The sequence below is a fragment of the Epinephelus fuscoguttatus genome, linkage group LG20 (genome assembly GCF_011397635.1).
Source record: "Epinephelus fuscoguttatus linkage group LG20, E.fuscoguttatus.final_Chr_v1".
NCBI classification, from domain to species: Eukaryota; Metazoa; Chordata; class Actinopteri; order Perciformes; family Serranidae; genus Epinephelus; species Epinephelus fuscoguttatus.
This window is the reverse complement of record NC_064771.1, coordinates 12,363,473-12,378,168: the sequence shown is the minus strand read 5'-3', so window position 1 is coordinate 12,378,168 and position 14,696 is coordinate 12,363,473. Positions and strand designations below refer to the sequence as shown.

Genomic DNA, 14,696 nt, shown 5'->3' with positions numbered 1-14,696 from the left:
TCCACTGGGACTCAATAATGAACTGATTATAATTTGGTGGTCAAAGGCCAAGGTCACTGTGACTTTGTGTCTGTCTTATTTTCGTGAACACATTATCTCAAGATGGCCTTGAAGGAGTTTCCTCAAATTTGGCACAAACATCTACTGGGACTCAATAATAAACTGATTATAATTTGGTGGTGAAGGTCGAAGGTCAAGGTCACTGTGACCTCACAAAATGTGTGCTGGCCATAACTCAAGAAGTCATATGCTAATTATGTAAATAATTCACATAGAGGTCTAACAGGATATAATGATAAAGTGATGACACTTTATATCCAAAAGGTCAAAGGTCAACGTCACCATGACATCATGTTTTGTAAAAACACTTTTCTGGCCATTATCCAGTGTCATAACTCAGGAACACGGATTAAAATTCTGCAATTGGATGGGATGGGAAACAGTTGGTTAGATACTGAATTAGTGACACTAATCTTGGGTGTCCACCTTGTAACTGTGCTGTTGGAATAGATCTTCTGTGCTGCCGGGGGAAGATGTGTGTGTGAAGCATCCATGTTTTCACAGACATGGATGTAAACTCTATGAGCAACCTGACTGGTGCATACAGGCGTATAACCACAAGGCTGTAATTCTAGTTCACATTTAAAATAGAAACACTTATAACTCAAAATATGAAACACGTGTTTTATTGAAAAAGACAAAGTAAATCAAAGTGGAGCACAGCTCCATACATGATATCACAGCTGTACGTCATGTTTCTATGGCAACTACAAATCCACCCAATCTATCATTAAGTTATTGGTATGAACATTTTGGGGTGGAAAATATGAAAGGGAATTAAAAATGTGGAATTACAGTTCACAGTGCCTGATTCACTTAAAGTGCCTCAATGTAAAGGCTGAACAACCAAACAAGGCACAACAATTTCTTTATCAGTGTCAAAGACCTAAAATCAGGATGACTGCTGTGCAGGTTTTTTCTTCTTTTTTTTTAACTAAACTGGCAAGTAAGCAAAAGATTCAAGTTTAAGCACAAGTGTATCAAACTTTTGGTTTCTCACTCCTCTTCGGCAGTCAGTTCAGACTTGTTTTCAGTCTCATTAGCACACACTCCCCAAGACACAGCAGCAGAATACTGCAGGTGCAAACATGCAGGGCAGTAAACCTTAAAATACATTTTTAAAATGTTTAAATAATCACAGGACATTTAAAGAACAAAATCAAAGATTAACATTGAGAATATGTTTTTACCTCACAACTTGCCTCATCACATTAAGAAACACTTGGTTTTATCCTCAGCCCAACACACATAAACAGTTATTATAGACAACATACAAGACCTCTTCAATAAGTAGACGAGGACGAGGCTCATATCTCTGGCTCTGCATGAAGTCAGGGATCATCGGGACGTCCATTATCAAAGATGCTATATGTTGCATTTTATAGACAATGAACCATGAGCACATTAAAGTCACAATCTTGAATATCTGTTGTGTTTTCTTTGGCAGCACATATGGAGACAAGTGGTGACTGCAGGTGTGTTGAGAACTGGATAAAATGTTGAAGGTGGTGCCCGTTTCATTCTCAAGTTGCTCAATGGCGCATAAAGCCAGAAAAGTTCCGCTTCTTGGGTGTAAAATTACCCGATACACCGAATCATTGGGTCCCTAGAGCAAGCACACGAGGGACTTCGCCTCCTAAGTAGCTAACTTAGCACTAAGCTAACTTGTCTAACTTGTAAAGGGGTAAAATAAATAAATTGTGCAGGTCTTCTGGACTTTTGAGACGTTACCAGACTGAATGGATCAAATCCCGATAGTGAAATGAGTCATTTAGTGAGGGGTGTGACATTCAAAGAAATGAAGCCACTGATTTATAGGTGTCTTTTGGGCCTGTGACATCACGCGACTGACCAAGTTGTAATTCCACAGAATGGCCACTACTCCTCGGAGCTTGAGGTTGAAGAGCAAGTCTGTTACATTAGCTCTGCCTACACTCTCTGGCGGACCAACCACTGCTGGGTGATGCTCCGCTTGCGATTTCTCCCAGGAATGTCGCCACACACACCCAGTTCATTACACTACAAATGCAAGGTCTTTCATCAGTTGGCTCAATCACCACTGTGTACCTCATATGGTCATAGATAGTGACTAAACAGACAATTTATTTAAATGAAAATCTTCAAGACTATTACTTTAACACTGGCACATTTAAACAGTGTCAACAAATGAGACCTTCTCTGACAGGTCAAAGTATTTGTTTAGTATGTGTGTTGTATTAGTATCTGTAAATGCAACACATAGCACCTTTAACTTCAAGCTGTGGTGTTCATCAGTGCCTCCCATACTGGGGAACACACCATACTCTTCGTTAAGAAAGGTTTGGGCTTTTTAACAATGCTGACCAGCAGCACCATTTACACATCACGTAAGTCAACAGCGCTGCAGTCGCAGGGTGACATCAGCTGGTGGCGATGTCCACAATAAGACCTACTGTTACAGGTCCACTGGAGAAAGGTTGAAATGATATGCGTCCTAAGACGATGAATCACGAGTGGTTATTCCCATGTGGGTCCCATTTAAAGCAGTGCAAATACCAATGCAGCAAGTTATGTGTATTTATATAACTACAAAGCTTTTTCCTCGCCAAGTGACTGTAGCAGCAGGAGCTTCTTTTCTTTGTCCCGAGCTGGTCACAGCAGCGTGAAACATCACTCACACTGCCTGTGGTGTAAATGCAGGTTAGAGTTTTTTGATATGGTTTGGAGTTTAAAAAAGAAACAAGGGTGAGGATCAGATGGCCATGGGGTCTCTTCTGGTGAAGCTGCAGTCCCACATGATGCCATCCCCATTGGGAAGATGGCTGGAGGGCAACAGGACCCGTGTGAACCAGTGACTGAGGAACAGAAAGACAAATAATTGTGGCTGGAAACAAAACTGTGGTGTTTAACTGCACTTGCTTTCACCATGGTAACCAGAGATTGTTAAACAGTGACTGAAATAAAATAAACAGTGACATTTCAACAGGCAGCATTTAGAAATATGGGTAACTGAACTCACCTCCTCCTTTCCACACCAAGCAGTAACCTCCAGTTGTTCACTGCACCATGGTGATATGGATTTCTGAACACCTGCATCGAAACAAAAGAAGTATTAACAGCTGTTAATGTGCCATTTTTGAAGGGGTTAACAACAGTTAACATTATTTAGCGCACAGCATGCAATTTCTGCTGCTACAGGTCTCTCACTCAAAACAACAAAAAGTAGACTTTGATGACGTTGTGAAGCAGCGTGGGATCATGGGAGTTGTTGTCCTTGTTAAACAAACACCACTGTTCTATCTGACGTGACGGGCAGAGATCACGTTTACTGACGAGGAAATTTATTTAAGTTTTATTCATGTAAGGTTTCGTCATGTTTATTCCTGTTAGATAATTTCATTCTAAAAAATCTGCCACAACTAACGTAGCTAACGCTACTGTAGCTAACGTTACGTGGCGAATTCAACTGTAGAGTTGCTCAGTGCTGTTAGCTGTGGTCAAAACTATCATACTAAAAAATAACTCTGACCATGTTAAACATTGTCTTAATGTTACAGCGTTACCATACTCATTAGCTTGATGGCTAGCATGAGCCACTTGTCATTCATCATTGTAAGCTGCATTGATGTCAAAATAGATCAATAAATTAGGCATCGCACTGCCTTTTTGAATTGAATGCCACTAGTAAAAAAAAACGCTTGCTGCGCCTTTTTATTGTTAACCTTTCCATGTCATCAGTCAGTAAATAGTTTGTCGGGCACAGAGAAACAAAAATCTATGAAGATACATGAGACCCTAAAAAAGGAGGGTGGATCAAGGGGAGTACCACCAGTTGGTCCAGGAGCTTCGCCTCCATGATGGCTGTTTCCAGGCATATTTTAGGACTCGGGTGCAGTTTGACAACCTGCTGTCTATCGTTGGGCCGTATAGCTCTGGATATCGGGCAACTGCTACCACCAGTTTACCAGTTGTAAACTTGTTGTTAGGACCACCATAGAACCTGCTTCTCAAATCATCCGATTGGACAATGGGAAAGAAGACGACGAAAAAGAGATGACGTGGGGCAATTACAAAAAGCCTCCTCCAGCTGCTTAAACGCTTTCTGTGTAAACGGGGCATTACTGAGTATAACTCGGAGAAAGTTCTGATTCCTTCCTCACTCTTTGATGTATCATCTGGTGTGTCCTCAGAAGGTAAAGCAACTACAGGGAGTAAAGGGAATATGACACCATTGACAGGTGAGCAAATGTAATGCACTGTTACCTTAAAAATATTACAGATTTCTCTGGGCCTGAATATTGTTGTAAACATTTGGGATAACAGAAGTACACAATTAAACAAAAAATATGACAAAGGTCTGCTCGTTCTTATAAATTTTGATGTGGAAATGTTGCATATTATACCTTCAAGCTTTGTGTCTTAAAATTTACAATTACATGTTCCCAATAAGAGCACTCAGTGGTCCAGTGCTGGTTTGTACATGCGTGTGTGTACCTTGCCCTTCTCCTTCAGTCTTCTGGCCTCTTTGCGGTTGATGTGGCGCTCCACGCTGGTCTCTCCTCTGCTGATGAGTATGGTGTGCCACAGGGTGAGTCCTCCAAGAGCTACAGCCACCGAGCTGCAGGGAGGACATATTACAACCTGAGCTGTCTGCATGATGTCATCAACCTTTAGCAGATGTTTAAAGAAGGGAAATACATGTGGGGAAGTTTTTCCTACCTGGTCAGCACCCAGAGGAAAATGACACTCTTGTGGGCAGTGCTGTCTCTGTAGGTCTCTGTTGGAGGAGGGGTCTGATAGTATCTCTGAAGGGGACAGAAAACAGTCAGGCTAACTATTTATCCTGGTGTCAGATATGGAGTTCTTCCCTCACAGTGAGCTCCCTGCTCTGAGGTCATTTTGGCTCAGCATCAGAAGGCTGTTTACAATATGGGTACGTGACAGGTCTAACACGCTGGATCCTGTTCCTGGGCAAGTGATCTTTGGGTGGCACGGACTTCCAAACCTTTAAACTAATTGGTATTCAAAGCCCAGAGCAGTTTGTTTACCAGCTGGTGCACAGCCACCTTGGATATAAGGCCGTCCTGGATCAGAGTTAAATGTGAGAGCGGAGAGCAAAGATCCTTTTCGTGTCTCTTGTTTCGCTTATCATTTGCTATCAGAGCTCATCTTCTGCTGTCTTGCTGCCGTCTGGCAGGTGCCAGTGTACATAACATTTCATCATAGCTCCTTGTCTAAACTGGACACCGTCTCTACCCGTGCCATTAGCAACAGTGGTAGCCTGAAGGTTAAAGGGACAAAAACACACATTTTATCTTTTACCTGTGGAACTACTGATTTACACTTAGATACTGCTGGCTATTATAATTCTTCACCTCACCTCTATAGCACTGTAGGCGTCCAGAAACAAGTCCCTGCTGCTGATGCTGCAGTAGATGCAGCCCAGGGTCATGTATAGGCAGAAGGAGAAGAAGTAGCGGTGGTTGAAATGGCCCACACAGTTGTTCAACCAGGCTGGAAACATGTTAAGTTCAATGTGTACAAAATGGGGATAAAAAAGTTTGAGCAGTTTTGAGTTTTTTTGTGCGTGTGTGTGTTGCTTGTCAGAAGGATACGACAGTGGTGGTCCATCTTCAAAACACACCTGTAATGTAACAGAAACTGTTTAAATCAAATTTACAAAGACAAAACTGGCAGAATCTGTTCATATGAATTGTTATTTGGTTGTCTTACACGTTGCAGATGCTGCAGTGGTGCGTCCTGGGCGGTTTTGGAGTGATGCATTTCTTACAGATGGACACTGAGGGAATGTGAAGTTTGTCCTAAAATAAACACAGAAACACAAATTGAGAGGATATATTATTGGAACGACAGACGTCAAGCTAACAAAGAAAAAGACAGAGACAATTTATCTACAAAAATGCCAATGATACAACACTGTCTTTTTAAGACCCCTAAAAGCTTATAATGGGCAGTGGAAATTCTTCCCTGCCTCTGGCGAATAACGAATCCAAAAAAGGCAAAGTTCCAAATTTCACTTACAGAGTTGTACACTTCCCAAATGCATGCATTTTTGTACCGCCCCAACAGGCGGGTCTGCTAGTCTGGGTCTTCCAACTGTTTCAGAGTCCAGGTGAAAAACAAAGGGTGATCGAGCCTTTTCAGTTTTTGCTCCTCGGCTTTGGAACAGCCTCCCACTGAGCGTCAGATCAGCTGACTCTGTTCACGTCTTTACATCTCGTCTCAAAACTTACTTCCACAGATTGGCCTTTCCTGACAGTTGATAGACTTGCTGTGTGTATGGGTGTGTATGTATTTTTGCAGCCATGTGTGTATGTATGCATGCTCAAAGGTATATATGTGTTTATATATGCTGGTGTAGGCTTATGTATATTGTTGTGTTTTATTAGTACCGCTTTTGTATATTCTTCGACTCGAAAAGTGCTTCGAGCAACCTTTCAGTTTAAAAGACGTCAGTACAAACAGTGTTATGCACGGCAGAGTAGCACGCCTAGGCATACGTGTGTGCTTAAACTCTGCTCAAGCAGAGCACACGCATGCTCAGGCACGGTGGACGTGTTTTAAGTTATCATGTTTTGGCAAAACTGCATGTGTTACGGAAGTACTGAGCATACGACATACGAAATGAGACTTGGATTACACTGCACAAGTTGTATGAGAGTTTGTAAACGGACGATTTGATATAGTTTTGCTGCTGTTTAACACAGTCCCCATTTACTTGAATCAATGAGGAATGTTTGCGTTTTTTGGATTCCTCGTTCACCCATGAAGCATGTGAGAAAAACAAAGCTTTCTTCATGAATTCAAGGTAACACATGGTGAGTAACTGATGTACTAATGGTTATTCTTTATTCAGTCATCTAACCTATTCAAAAAAACCCATCAACTTCAAGACTAGGGAACTGGAAGTGCAAAAATGTTAACTCATTTATAGGTTCAGGACTCATTCCTGCAGTACTCTGTTGTAACAAATCATACCAAAGTACAAATGTCATGCCACAGTAGACATGCCATAACATGTCAGCATTTATCAGGAGTTTGGTACCTTGGGCGGGTGTCCTGCGGCGGTGGTGGTGGCCTTGTAGTAATGGAAGACAACCATGACAAGGAGCCAGTGGCCACAGCAGAGGTGCCAGGCGACCCAGTACACAGAATAAGTGTTGAGGATCGTGGGTAGGACGAACAGGTAGACGATGACCACAACTGAGGTTGTTAGCATAATGACTAGACAGACAAACACCTGAGAGAGGAAGAGAACAGACACGAGAGGGTTAGGACCAGAGTTTGGGGGTGTAGACAGAGGAGAAGCACCCAGAATAGAAATCCTACCAGGCCAAACCAGCGGGTCACATTGTCCACAATCCAGTAGACGGGCTCGAATGCACAGTCCAGCAGAGTGTCTGCGTTGGTGAGGCTGTTGGAGTAAAGGGACTTGAGCAGGAGCTTGCTGTAGCTCCACAGCTCCAAGAACCTGCCGCTGATCCACGGCTTGCTGGTCCCCCCGCCTCGGCTTCCTCTCTGCGGGCGGCACAGCCGGCACCAGCGCAGCGCGAGTCTCATGGCCCGGGAGAGCTGCCACCTCCAGCTGCTGCCCATACGCATGCCACCGCCACCTCCTCTCCTACACGCTCTGCCTTCCAGACACACACAAACACACAGACACACACCCCAACAGTTACAAACCAGGGCGGCGTAAAACAGCAGCTCTTCGTAGCGTAGCCTGATGGAGTTTTCCACTGTCATCTCGGCTGTGGGAGCGCTTTGCACATTTGAAACTAACAGCCAAGATACAAGAAGGCAGCACGAGGGACCTCCACTCCTAGAAAGCACCGGTCAAGTTCTGTGACAGCATCTTCAGTGTGACACATGTCCGTCAAAGCAAACAAGGACGGGCTATCAGGTAATGAGCTATGCCCGTCAGCCCCTACAAATAAACTTCTCCTGTTAATAATTCACAGCAAATCCACATCCACAGGCCAAAAACCCCTGAGAAACTTGCAGGGGAGAGGCAGAGAGGTAACCCTGTAAGAGGGAAATGCAATGAGATGAATGTCTTAAGAAGGAAATAAAGTAGCCACCTGATCCAGGGCATCATTTCATGAAAGTGAGTATAGGTTACACAGATAAGGCTTGTTCAGGTTCTCCAAAATAGGATGGCATTAATAATGAGAGCTGCTAATCAGGACCTTTAGACAGTAACAGTACGGCGTGTCAGCAGGCTGCCCTCTGTCTGAGCTGAGACCAGACTGTCCACAGTGACCACTGCAAACACACGCTGGGAAAAAAAAAAGCCTATGAAAGTGGAATAAGTGACTGAGCTTAAAAACTAAGTGTGACACATGTCCCATCGGCCAGAGTCACTCAGGATGACACAGATAGGTTTTCCATTCTGTCTTCATTAAAAGGTTCAACATGCGACATTAATAAATCATGGTGAACACATTAACTCTATAACATTAGGGAGATCATGATGAAAAGCTAGCAGTAATCACAAGAAGTCAAGCTTAGGTCTGCACCTAACTGGTGCTGGATATTTTTAAAATTACAATACCAGCACCAATATCAATAGCCTTAAAATGATACTGATATCAACAGTAGTTCATGCCATACCTGTTATTTGAATAGAAGCATCCAGTTGTGTAAAATTGTTTAATTTTGCATTTTGATGGCTTCTCTGCACACTGAGCAGCCCACACACCGCACTCAGCTTCACCACACCACAGACTGTATGGGTTGTAGGTAGCTGCTGCTGGAGTGGGACAGTCACATGCTGTGTTGAAATTAAGATTGTTTGCCATGACTGGCTGCAAACAAAACCATACTAACAGTCATTTTTTTCTAGATGTAGGTACAAAAAGGATCAAATGCAGGTATCATTTAACTTGAGAGGTGCCAATACTACTTGGTGCTGGGTTATTTTGGTTAAAGGTTAAGGGGTTAAGGGACACCATGCCTTTGCGGTAGCTGCTCCAAAGCTTTGGGATAGCGTTCTGCTCTCAATCAAATGCTCCCCCTCCAGTGACATTCTGAAGATAAATCTTAAAACATACATGTTTTCAGTTGCTTTTGGTTGTTTGTAGTGGTTTTAATATTTTGGTATTTCATAAACATTTTATGTATGTATTTGTTCTTACCGGTTTTATTCTGTTTTATATTTATGTACATTTTATAGTGCCATATATTTGTGTGTCATTCTTTTATTTTGTACAGCACTTAAGTCAACTGCGGTTGTTGTTAAATGTGCTACAGTACAGGCCAAAAGTTTGGACACACCTTCTCATTCAATGCGTTTTCTTTATTTTCATGACTATTTATATTGTAGATTCTCACTGAAGGCATCAAAACTATGAATGAACACATGTGGAGTTATGTACTTAACAAAAAAAGGTGAAATAACTGAAAACATGTTTTATATTCTAGTTTCTTCAAAATAGCCACCCTTTGCTCTGATTACTGCTTTGCACACTCTTGGCATTCTCTCCATGAGCTTCAAGAGGTAGTCACCTGAAATGGTTTCCACTTCACAGGTGTGCCTTATCAGGGTTAATTAGTGGAATTTCTTGCTTTATCAATGGGGTTGGGACCATCAGTTGTGTTGTGCAGAAGTCAGGTTAATACACAGCCGACAGCCCTATTGGACAACTGTTAAAATTCATATTATGGCAAGAACCAATCAGCTAACTAAAGAAAACGAGTGGCCATCATTACTTTAAGAAATGAAGGTCAGTCAGTCCGGAAAATTGCAAAAACTTTAAATGTGTCCCCAAGTGGAGTCGCAAAAACCATCAAGCGCTACAACGAAACTGGCACACATGAGGACCAACCCAGGAAAGGAAGACCAAGAGTCACCTCTGCTTCTGAGGATAAGTTCATCCGAGTCACCAGCCTCAGAAATCGCAAGTTAACAGCAGCTCAGATCAGAGACCAGATGAATGCCACACAGAGTTCTAGCAGCAGACCCATCTCTAGAACAACTGTTAAGAGGAGACTGCGCGAATCAGGCCTTCATGGTCAAATAGCTGCTAGGAAACCACTGCTAAGGAGAGGCAACAAGCAGAAGAGATTTGTTTGGGCCAAGAAACACAAGGAATGGACATTAGACCAGTGGAAATCTGTGCTTTGGTCTGATGAGTCCAAATTTGAGATCTTTGGTTCCAACCGCCGTGTCTTTGTGAGACGCAGAAAAGGTGAACGGATGGATTCCACATGCCTGGTTCCCACTGTGAAGCATGGAGGAGGAGGTGTGATGGTGTGGGGGTGTTTTGCTGGTGACACTGTTGGGGATTTATTCAAAATTGAAGGCACACTGAACCAGCATGGCTACCACAGCATCCTGCAGCGACATGCCATCCCATCCGGTTTGCGTTTAGTTGGACGATCATTTATTTTTCAACAGGACAATGACCCCAAACACACCTCCAGGCTGTGTAAGGGCTATTTGACCAAGAAGGAGAGTGATGGAGTGCTGCGGCAGATGACCTGGCCTCCACAGTCACCGGATCTGAACCCAATCGAGATGGTTTGGGGTGAGCTGGACCGCAGAGTGAAGGCAAAGGGGCCAACAAGTGCTAAACACCTCTGGGAACTCCTTCAAGACTGTTGGAAAACCATTTCAGGTGACTACCTCTTGAAGCTCATGGAGAGAATGCCAAGAGTGTGCAAAGCAGTAATCAGAGCAAAGGGTGGCTATTTTGAAGAAACTAGAATATAAAACATGTTTTCAGTTATTTCACCTTTTTTTGTTAAGTACATAACTCCACGTGTGTTCATTCATAGTTTTGATGCCTTCAGTGAGAATCTACAATGTAAATAGTCATGAAAATAAAGAAAACGCATTGAATGAGAAGGTGTGTCCAAACTTTTGGCCTGTACTGTATATAAATAAAGATGATCTGATTTGATTTGAAAGGTACTGAGTTCTGATACCCAGCCTGATAACTAACAATCACTTTTTTACTAACCTGCAGATTATTTCCCAGAGTGAGCTATCATTTCATTGTTTTGTCAATAAAATCAGAACCAATCAACACCATCAAACAGTTCGATGGGCCTGGAACTAATGTTTGTTTTCATTATCGTTTCATTTTCCCGTCATTTTCTTACAGATGGTTAATCGCTTTGTCAATAAAGTGTCTGAAAATATTTTAATAGCTCTTTGCAATTTCCCAGAGCCCAAGGTGACATATTCAAATGGTATGTTTTAATTTTCCAGCTCTGTAGTCCAAAACCCAGATATTCACATTATGACAAAAAAAAAAGTGAACTCCTCACATTTAAGAGGCAAATACAAGACCATGTTCGGCTTTCTTACTTGAAATTACTGAAATGACTAATGGGTGATCATTTTCTATTGATCACCTAATAGCAGCTACTACTCATGGCACAGTAGGACAAATTGATGATTTGATAGATGGGCATGAGGGAAACCATTAATTTTTACCTGTACCTCTGTTGTCTCTCGACAGATTATGTCTTGATGAAGAAAATTCGATAATCAGATATTTACAGCCCGAAATTATGATTGCCTGTTACAACTGTGTGAGACTGGGCGTCTGTGTGTTAACAGATGTCAACATGTGCATCATGGTTATGTTCGAAATTTATACTGTTGCATTAATAAGAGTTAATGGAAGTAAATTAATCAAATTTGATATTGTTCTGATTGTGAGAGTAGAGCTGTAATGGATTATTATTTACTAATTGACAAATTCTTTCATTATATTTGCAATTAATCATGTGATCTGTGAAATATTATAAAGTATTCAAAAGCAAGTTCCCAGTTGTCACACTCAAAAAGCTTGTTTTGACTGACCATGACCACAGTCCAAACATATGACAAACATACCGCCACCTGAACAGACACACAGCAGCACCTATGCCTGTTGCACAGACCGGCTGATGGCTGCCTAAACAAGACCTTAAAAAGGCACAGTAAATGTGCATGTACCAGGGAGCGACAGGTGGAACAGGAGAGAGTGGCACACAGCCGGACGCTGCTGTCTATGGCAACCTGCTGCCCTAAATCTGGTCTTAGAGGACAAAGTAAAGCTTATTACAGTGAGAAACACTGGCAGTGATCTCCCTTTCTTCTACCTCTGTTGTGTCTCAGTCTGTCTGATTCAAAGAGGAGGAGGAGGAGGATTTTAGACAGGCTGCTGGTTCAATACTGTCATTCTGATGAAAAAAAAAAAAAAAAAACTGCGGATAAAGTTCACATGTGACATTCTTAAATCATGCAAACACACAAGTAGACTAAGACTTAGATGCTTGTTTTTTTAAGTAGGATATATACATACATTTTTTACAATATAAAAATGTCTTTGATTTTTGACTCTTGGTGAAAGTATTGGAAAACAGTTTTTTTTTGCAATCCTCATCATTATATTCGTCACTAAATTATTCATCACACATTCGTTAACACTTCCAGCAAAGCTTTAATACTTTCAACAGTCGCTTTGACACTGACCACATCTGCTCATCTGTTGCATTTGCTTTCTCTGATTATTCAGTTCTAAAACTTGGTATTAATAAGTAAGTATTAATGAAGAAATACAACAAAATGTGAAGATAGGCTAACTAAATTTATATTAATATGGTGACTGGGGTTATGGTTATTAGAATATTGTGTAGAGCTGAAATGATTGGCTGTTAATCAATCAATCAATCAATCAATCAATCAATCAATCAATCAATCAATCAATCAACATGGCAGACAATACCCTGTTCCAGCCTCTCCAAAATGTGGATTTGCTGCTTTTTTGCTGCTTTATTTCATTGTCAGTGAATATTTGTGGGTTTGCTGCTGCTGTAATAAATAAATAAATAAATAAATAAATAAATAAATAAATAAATAAGACATCTGAGGAAGTCACTTTGAGCTTTGGGAAGTTTATGGGTATTTTTCACTTTTCTTATAATAGTTCATTTTATGAACATATTAATAGCTGAATATGCTCCTGAGACGCTGTGTCCTCATATGAGGACATCACATTTTGGGTTTACTTGACCTTATACTTCATTCTACTGAAGTTAGACCTGTTGTCCTTGTTCGTGGACACTTTTTTTGTGCCATCTAGTGGTGGTAAGAGCACAATACACTAATCCATGTAGAAACAAGATGGCAGCCATCTCTGTCAAGTCAGTCTGCAGCCGATCCTGACACAAAAGTGGACAAAATCTGATCACATGCAAAAGCAGAAACTTGTTTATCTATGATTAATAATGTTTGTAGTTTGATATGGCAACAAGTTTGACCAATTTTAGCAACAGTAACAAGCTAAGACACTGTTAATTAAGAAGTACTTGTTTGAGGACAGTGGGACTTTATTATTGTCTCGTTTGAGGGCATTGAGACTTAATTATTGTTGACAATGTTAGGTTTTTTTTATACGGTCCTACTGATCCCAGATAGCTGGGCAAATAAAAAATACATACCAAACAAAGGTTTGGGTCTCAGGAGGATAGAGAAAATAATCAACAGATTCATTGATACTGAAGAATTATTGCTTCTAACCCTAATGTTATAATTTAATTATGTCCAGTGATTTATTTTCCCAGTGTAAAAGGCCTCATTACAGTCAAGTGATGCACATTTTTGAACCTACAGTTCTGAGTGAAATTAATACAACATTTTAACATTTTAACAGTTATTATTCCCCCCTCAGATTATATTACCTACCTCTTTGGTTTAGATTAGAAACTGTGGAAAGCACCAACAGACACAGCCAGAACATCCGTATACAAACATACAGGTATATCTCGATGTGGTCTGTCTGTTGTTATTATCATGTTACGTTAGCTCTAGTCGCACAGAGAATATCACCTTTGGCCTGATGAATTCAATGGACGACTGAGATTAAACACTTCAACAAAAATCCAAATTAATGCAGTTAACACTGACCGGCCCTGTCTTGTAAATATCTCATCTTATCAACCAGTATAAAAAAACACAACATGTCATGCTCTACCGTTAAGTTAGCTAGCTGCTGGCTGCTAGCTGCCCCCAGCTACCTTCAACCCGCCCACGTTAAGAGACATTTCTAATAAATACAGTTCACTAACTCGGACCAAATGTGACATTGACATAGTGTACCTGGTCAGGTGAAGTGGGCGGACAAGCCTGCGGCTCTACGATCAGGTCATGGTCAGGTGAAAGTGTTAGCCATCGTCTCCACTGACTGCAGCAGACCCGCAACACAGAGCGGCGGTATTCACAAAGATTGTCTATTAAACAGATGTTTCACTCAACACTAGCAAGCGGATACGTCTTCCGGGTAAACTTCACACTAGAGAAAAGTCGTTTTCTTTTTTTTTATTTTATTGTAGCAGTGAAGGGTTAAACTGCTCTTTCAACAAGATTATATCAGTTTGGTTGATTCTCCCCAGGTAATCCGTTATACAACGGAAAGTTCCTCTACAAGGGTTCAGTCCCTGAAAATAACAGCAAAGTGGGACCTCTTTCTCTTTTTCGCTTCTTTGGTCTAGCTCGCTTGAGAGCGCGCAATGTTCCCTGGGAAATGAAGTTATATTTTGTTGTAACATAAATTAAAACGTCTCTCAATTCGCGCTGTTGTTATGACAAATTGTGAAATAACACCCTGTTAGTTATTGACAGTAGTAGTCCTTACGACGACAAT

General features: G+C 41.3%; 1 protein-coding gene across 2 annotated transcripts; it reads right to left on the bottom strand.

The window, feature by feature from the left end:
* Positions 1–670: 670 nt before the first annotated feature.
* On the bottom strand, positions 671–14,270 carry zdhhc16b (zinc finger DHHC-type palmitoyltransferase 16b). 2 transcript variants are annotated; one of them, XM_049562632.1, is made up of 10 exons: positions 14,153–14,270; positions 7,390–7,694; positions 7,106–7,300; positions 5,773–5,861; positions 5,655–5,683; positions 5,420–5,553; positions 4,759–4,844; positions 4,534–4,657; positions 3,059–3,129; positions 671–2,894 (listed from the first exon to the last, which is right to left on the bottom strand). In XM_049562632.1, the coding sequence occupies exons 2-10, from the start codon at positions 7,660–7,662 to the stop codon at positions 2,792–2,794; spliced, it is 1,104 nt and encodes a 367-aa protein (XP_049418589.1). In that variant the 5' UTR covers positions 7,663–7,694; positions 14,153–14,270; the 3' UTR covers positions 671–2,791. The 2 variants fall into 2 exon arrangements, with proteins under 2 accessions (XP_049418589.1, XP_049418590.1); XM_049562633.1 differs by having other exon boundaries at positions 7,390–7,690; positions 14,153–14,267.
* Between the last annotated feature and the right edge of the window lie 426 nt (positions 14,271–14,696).

Excerpts from the sequence above, each read along its gene's own strand:
- zdhhc16b (XM_049562632.1), bottom strand. The coding sequence starts at position 7,662 with ATGCGTATGGGCAGCAGCTGGAGGTGGCAGCTCTCCCGGGCCATGAGA. Across the intron at positions 4,658-4,758 it reads TTCCTCTGGGTGCTGACCAG|CTCGGTGGCTGTAGCTCTTG; the intron begins GTAGGAAAAACT and ends TCCTCCCTGCAG. Across the intron at positions 3,130-4,533 it reads GACTGAAGGAGAAGGGCAAG|GTGTTCAGAAATCCATATCA; the intron begins GTACACACACGC and ends GTTTCGATGCAG.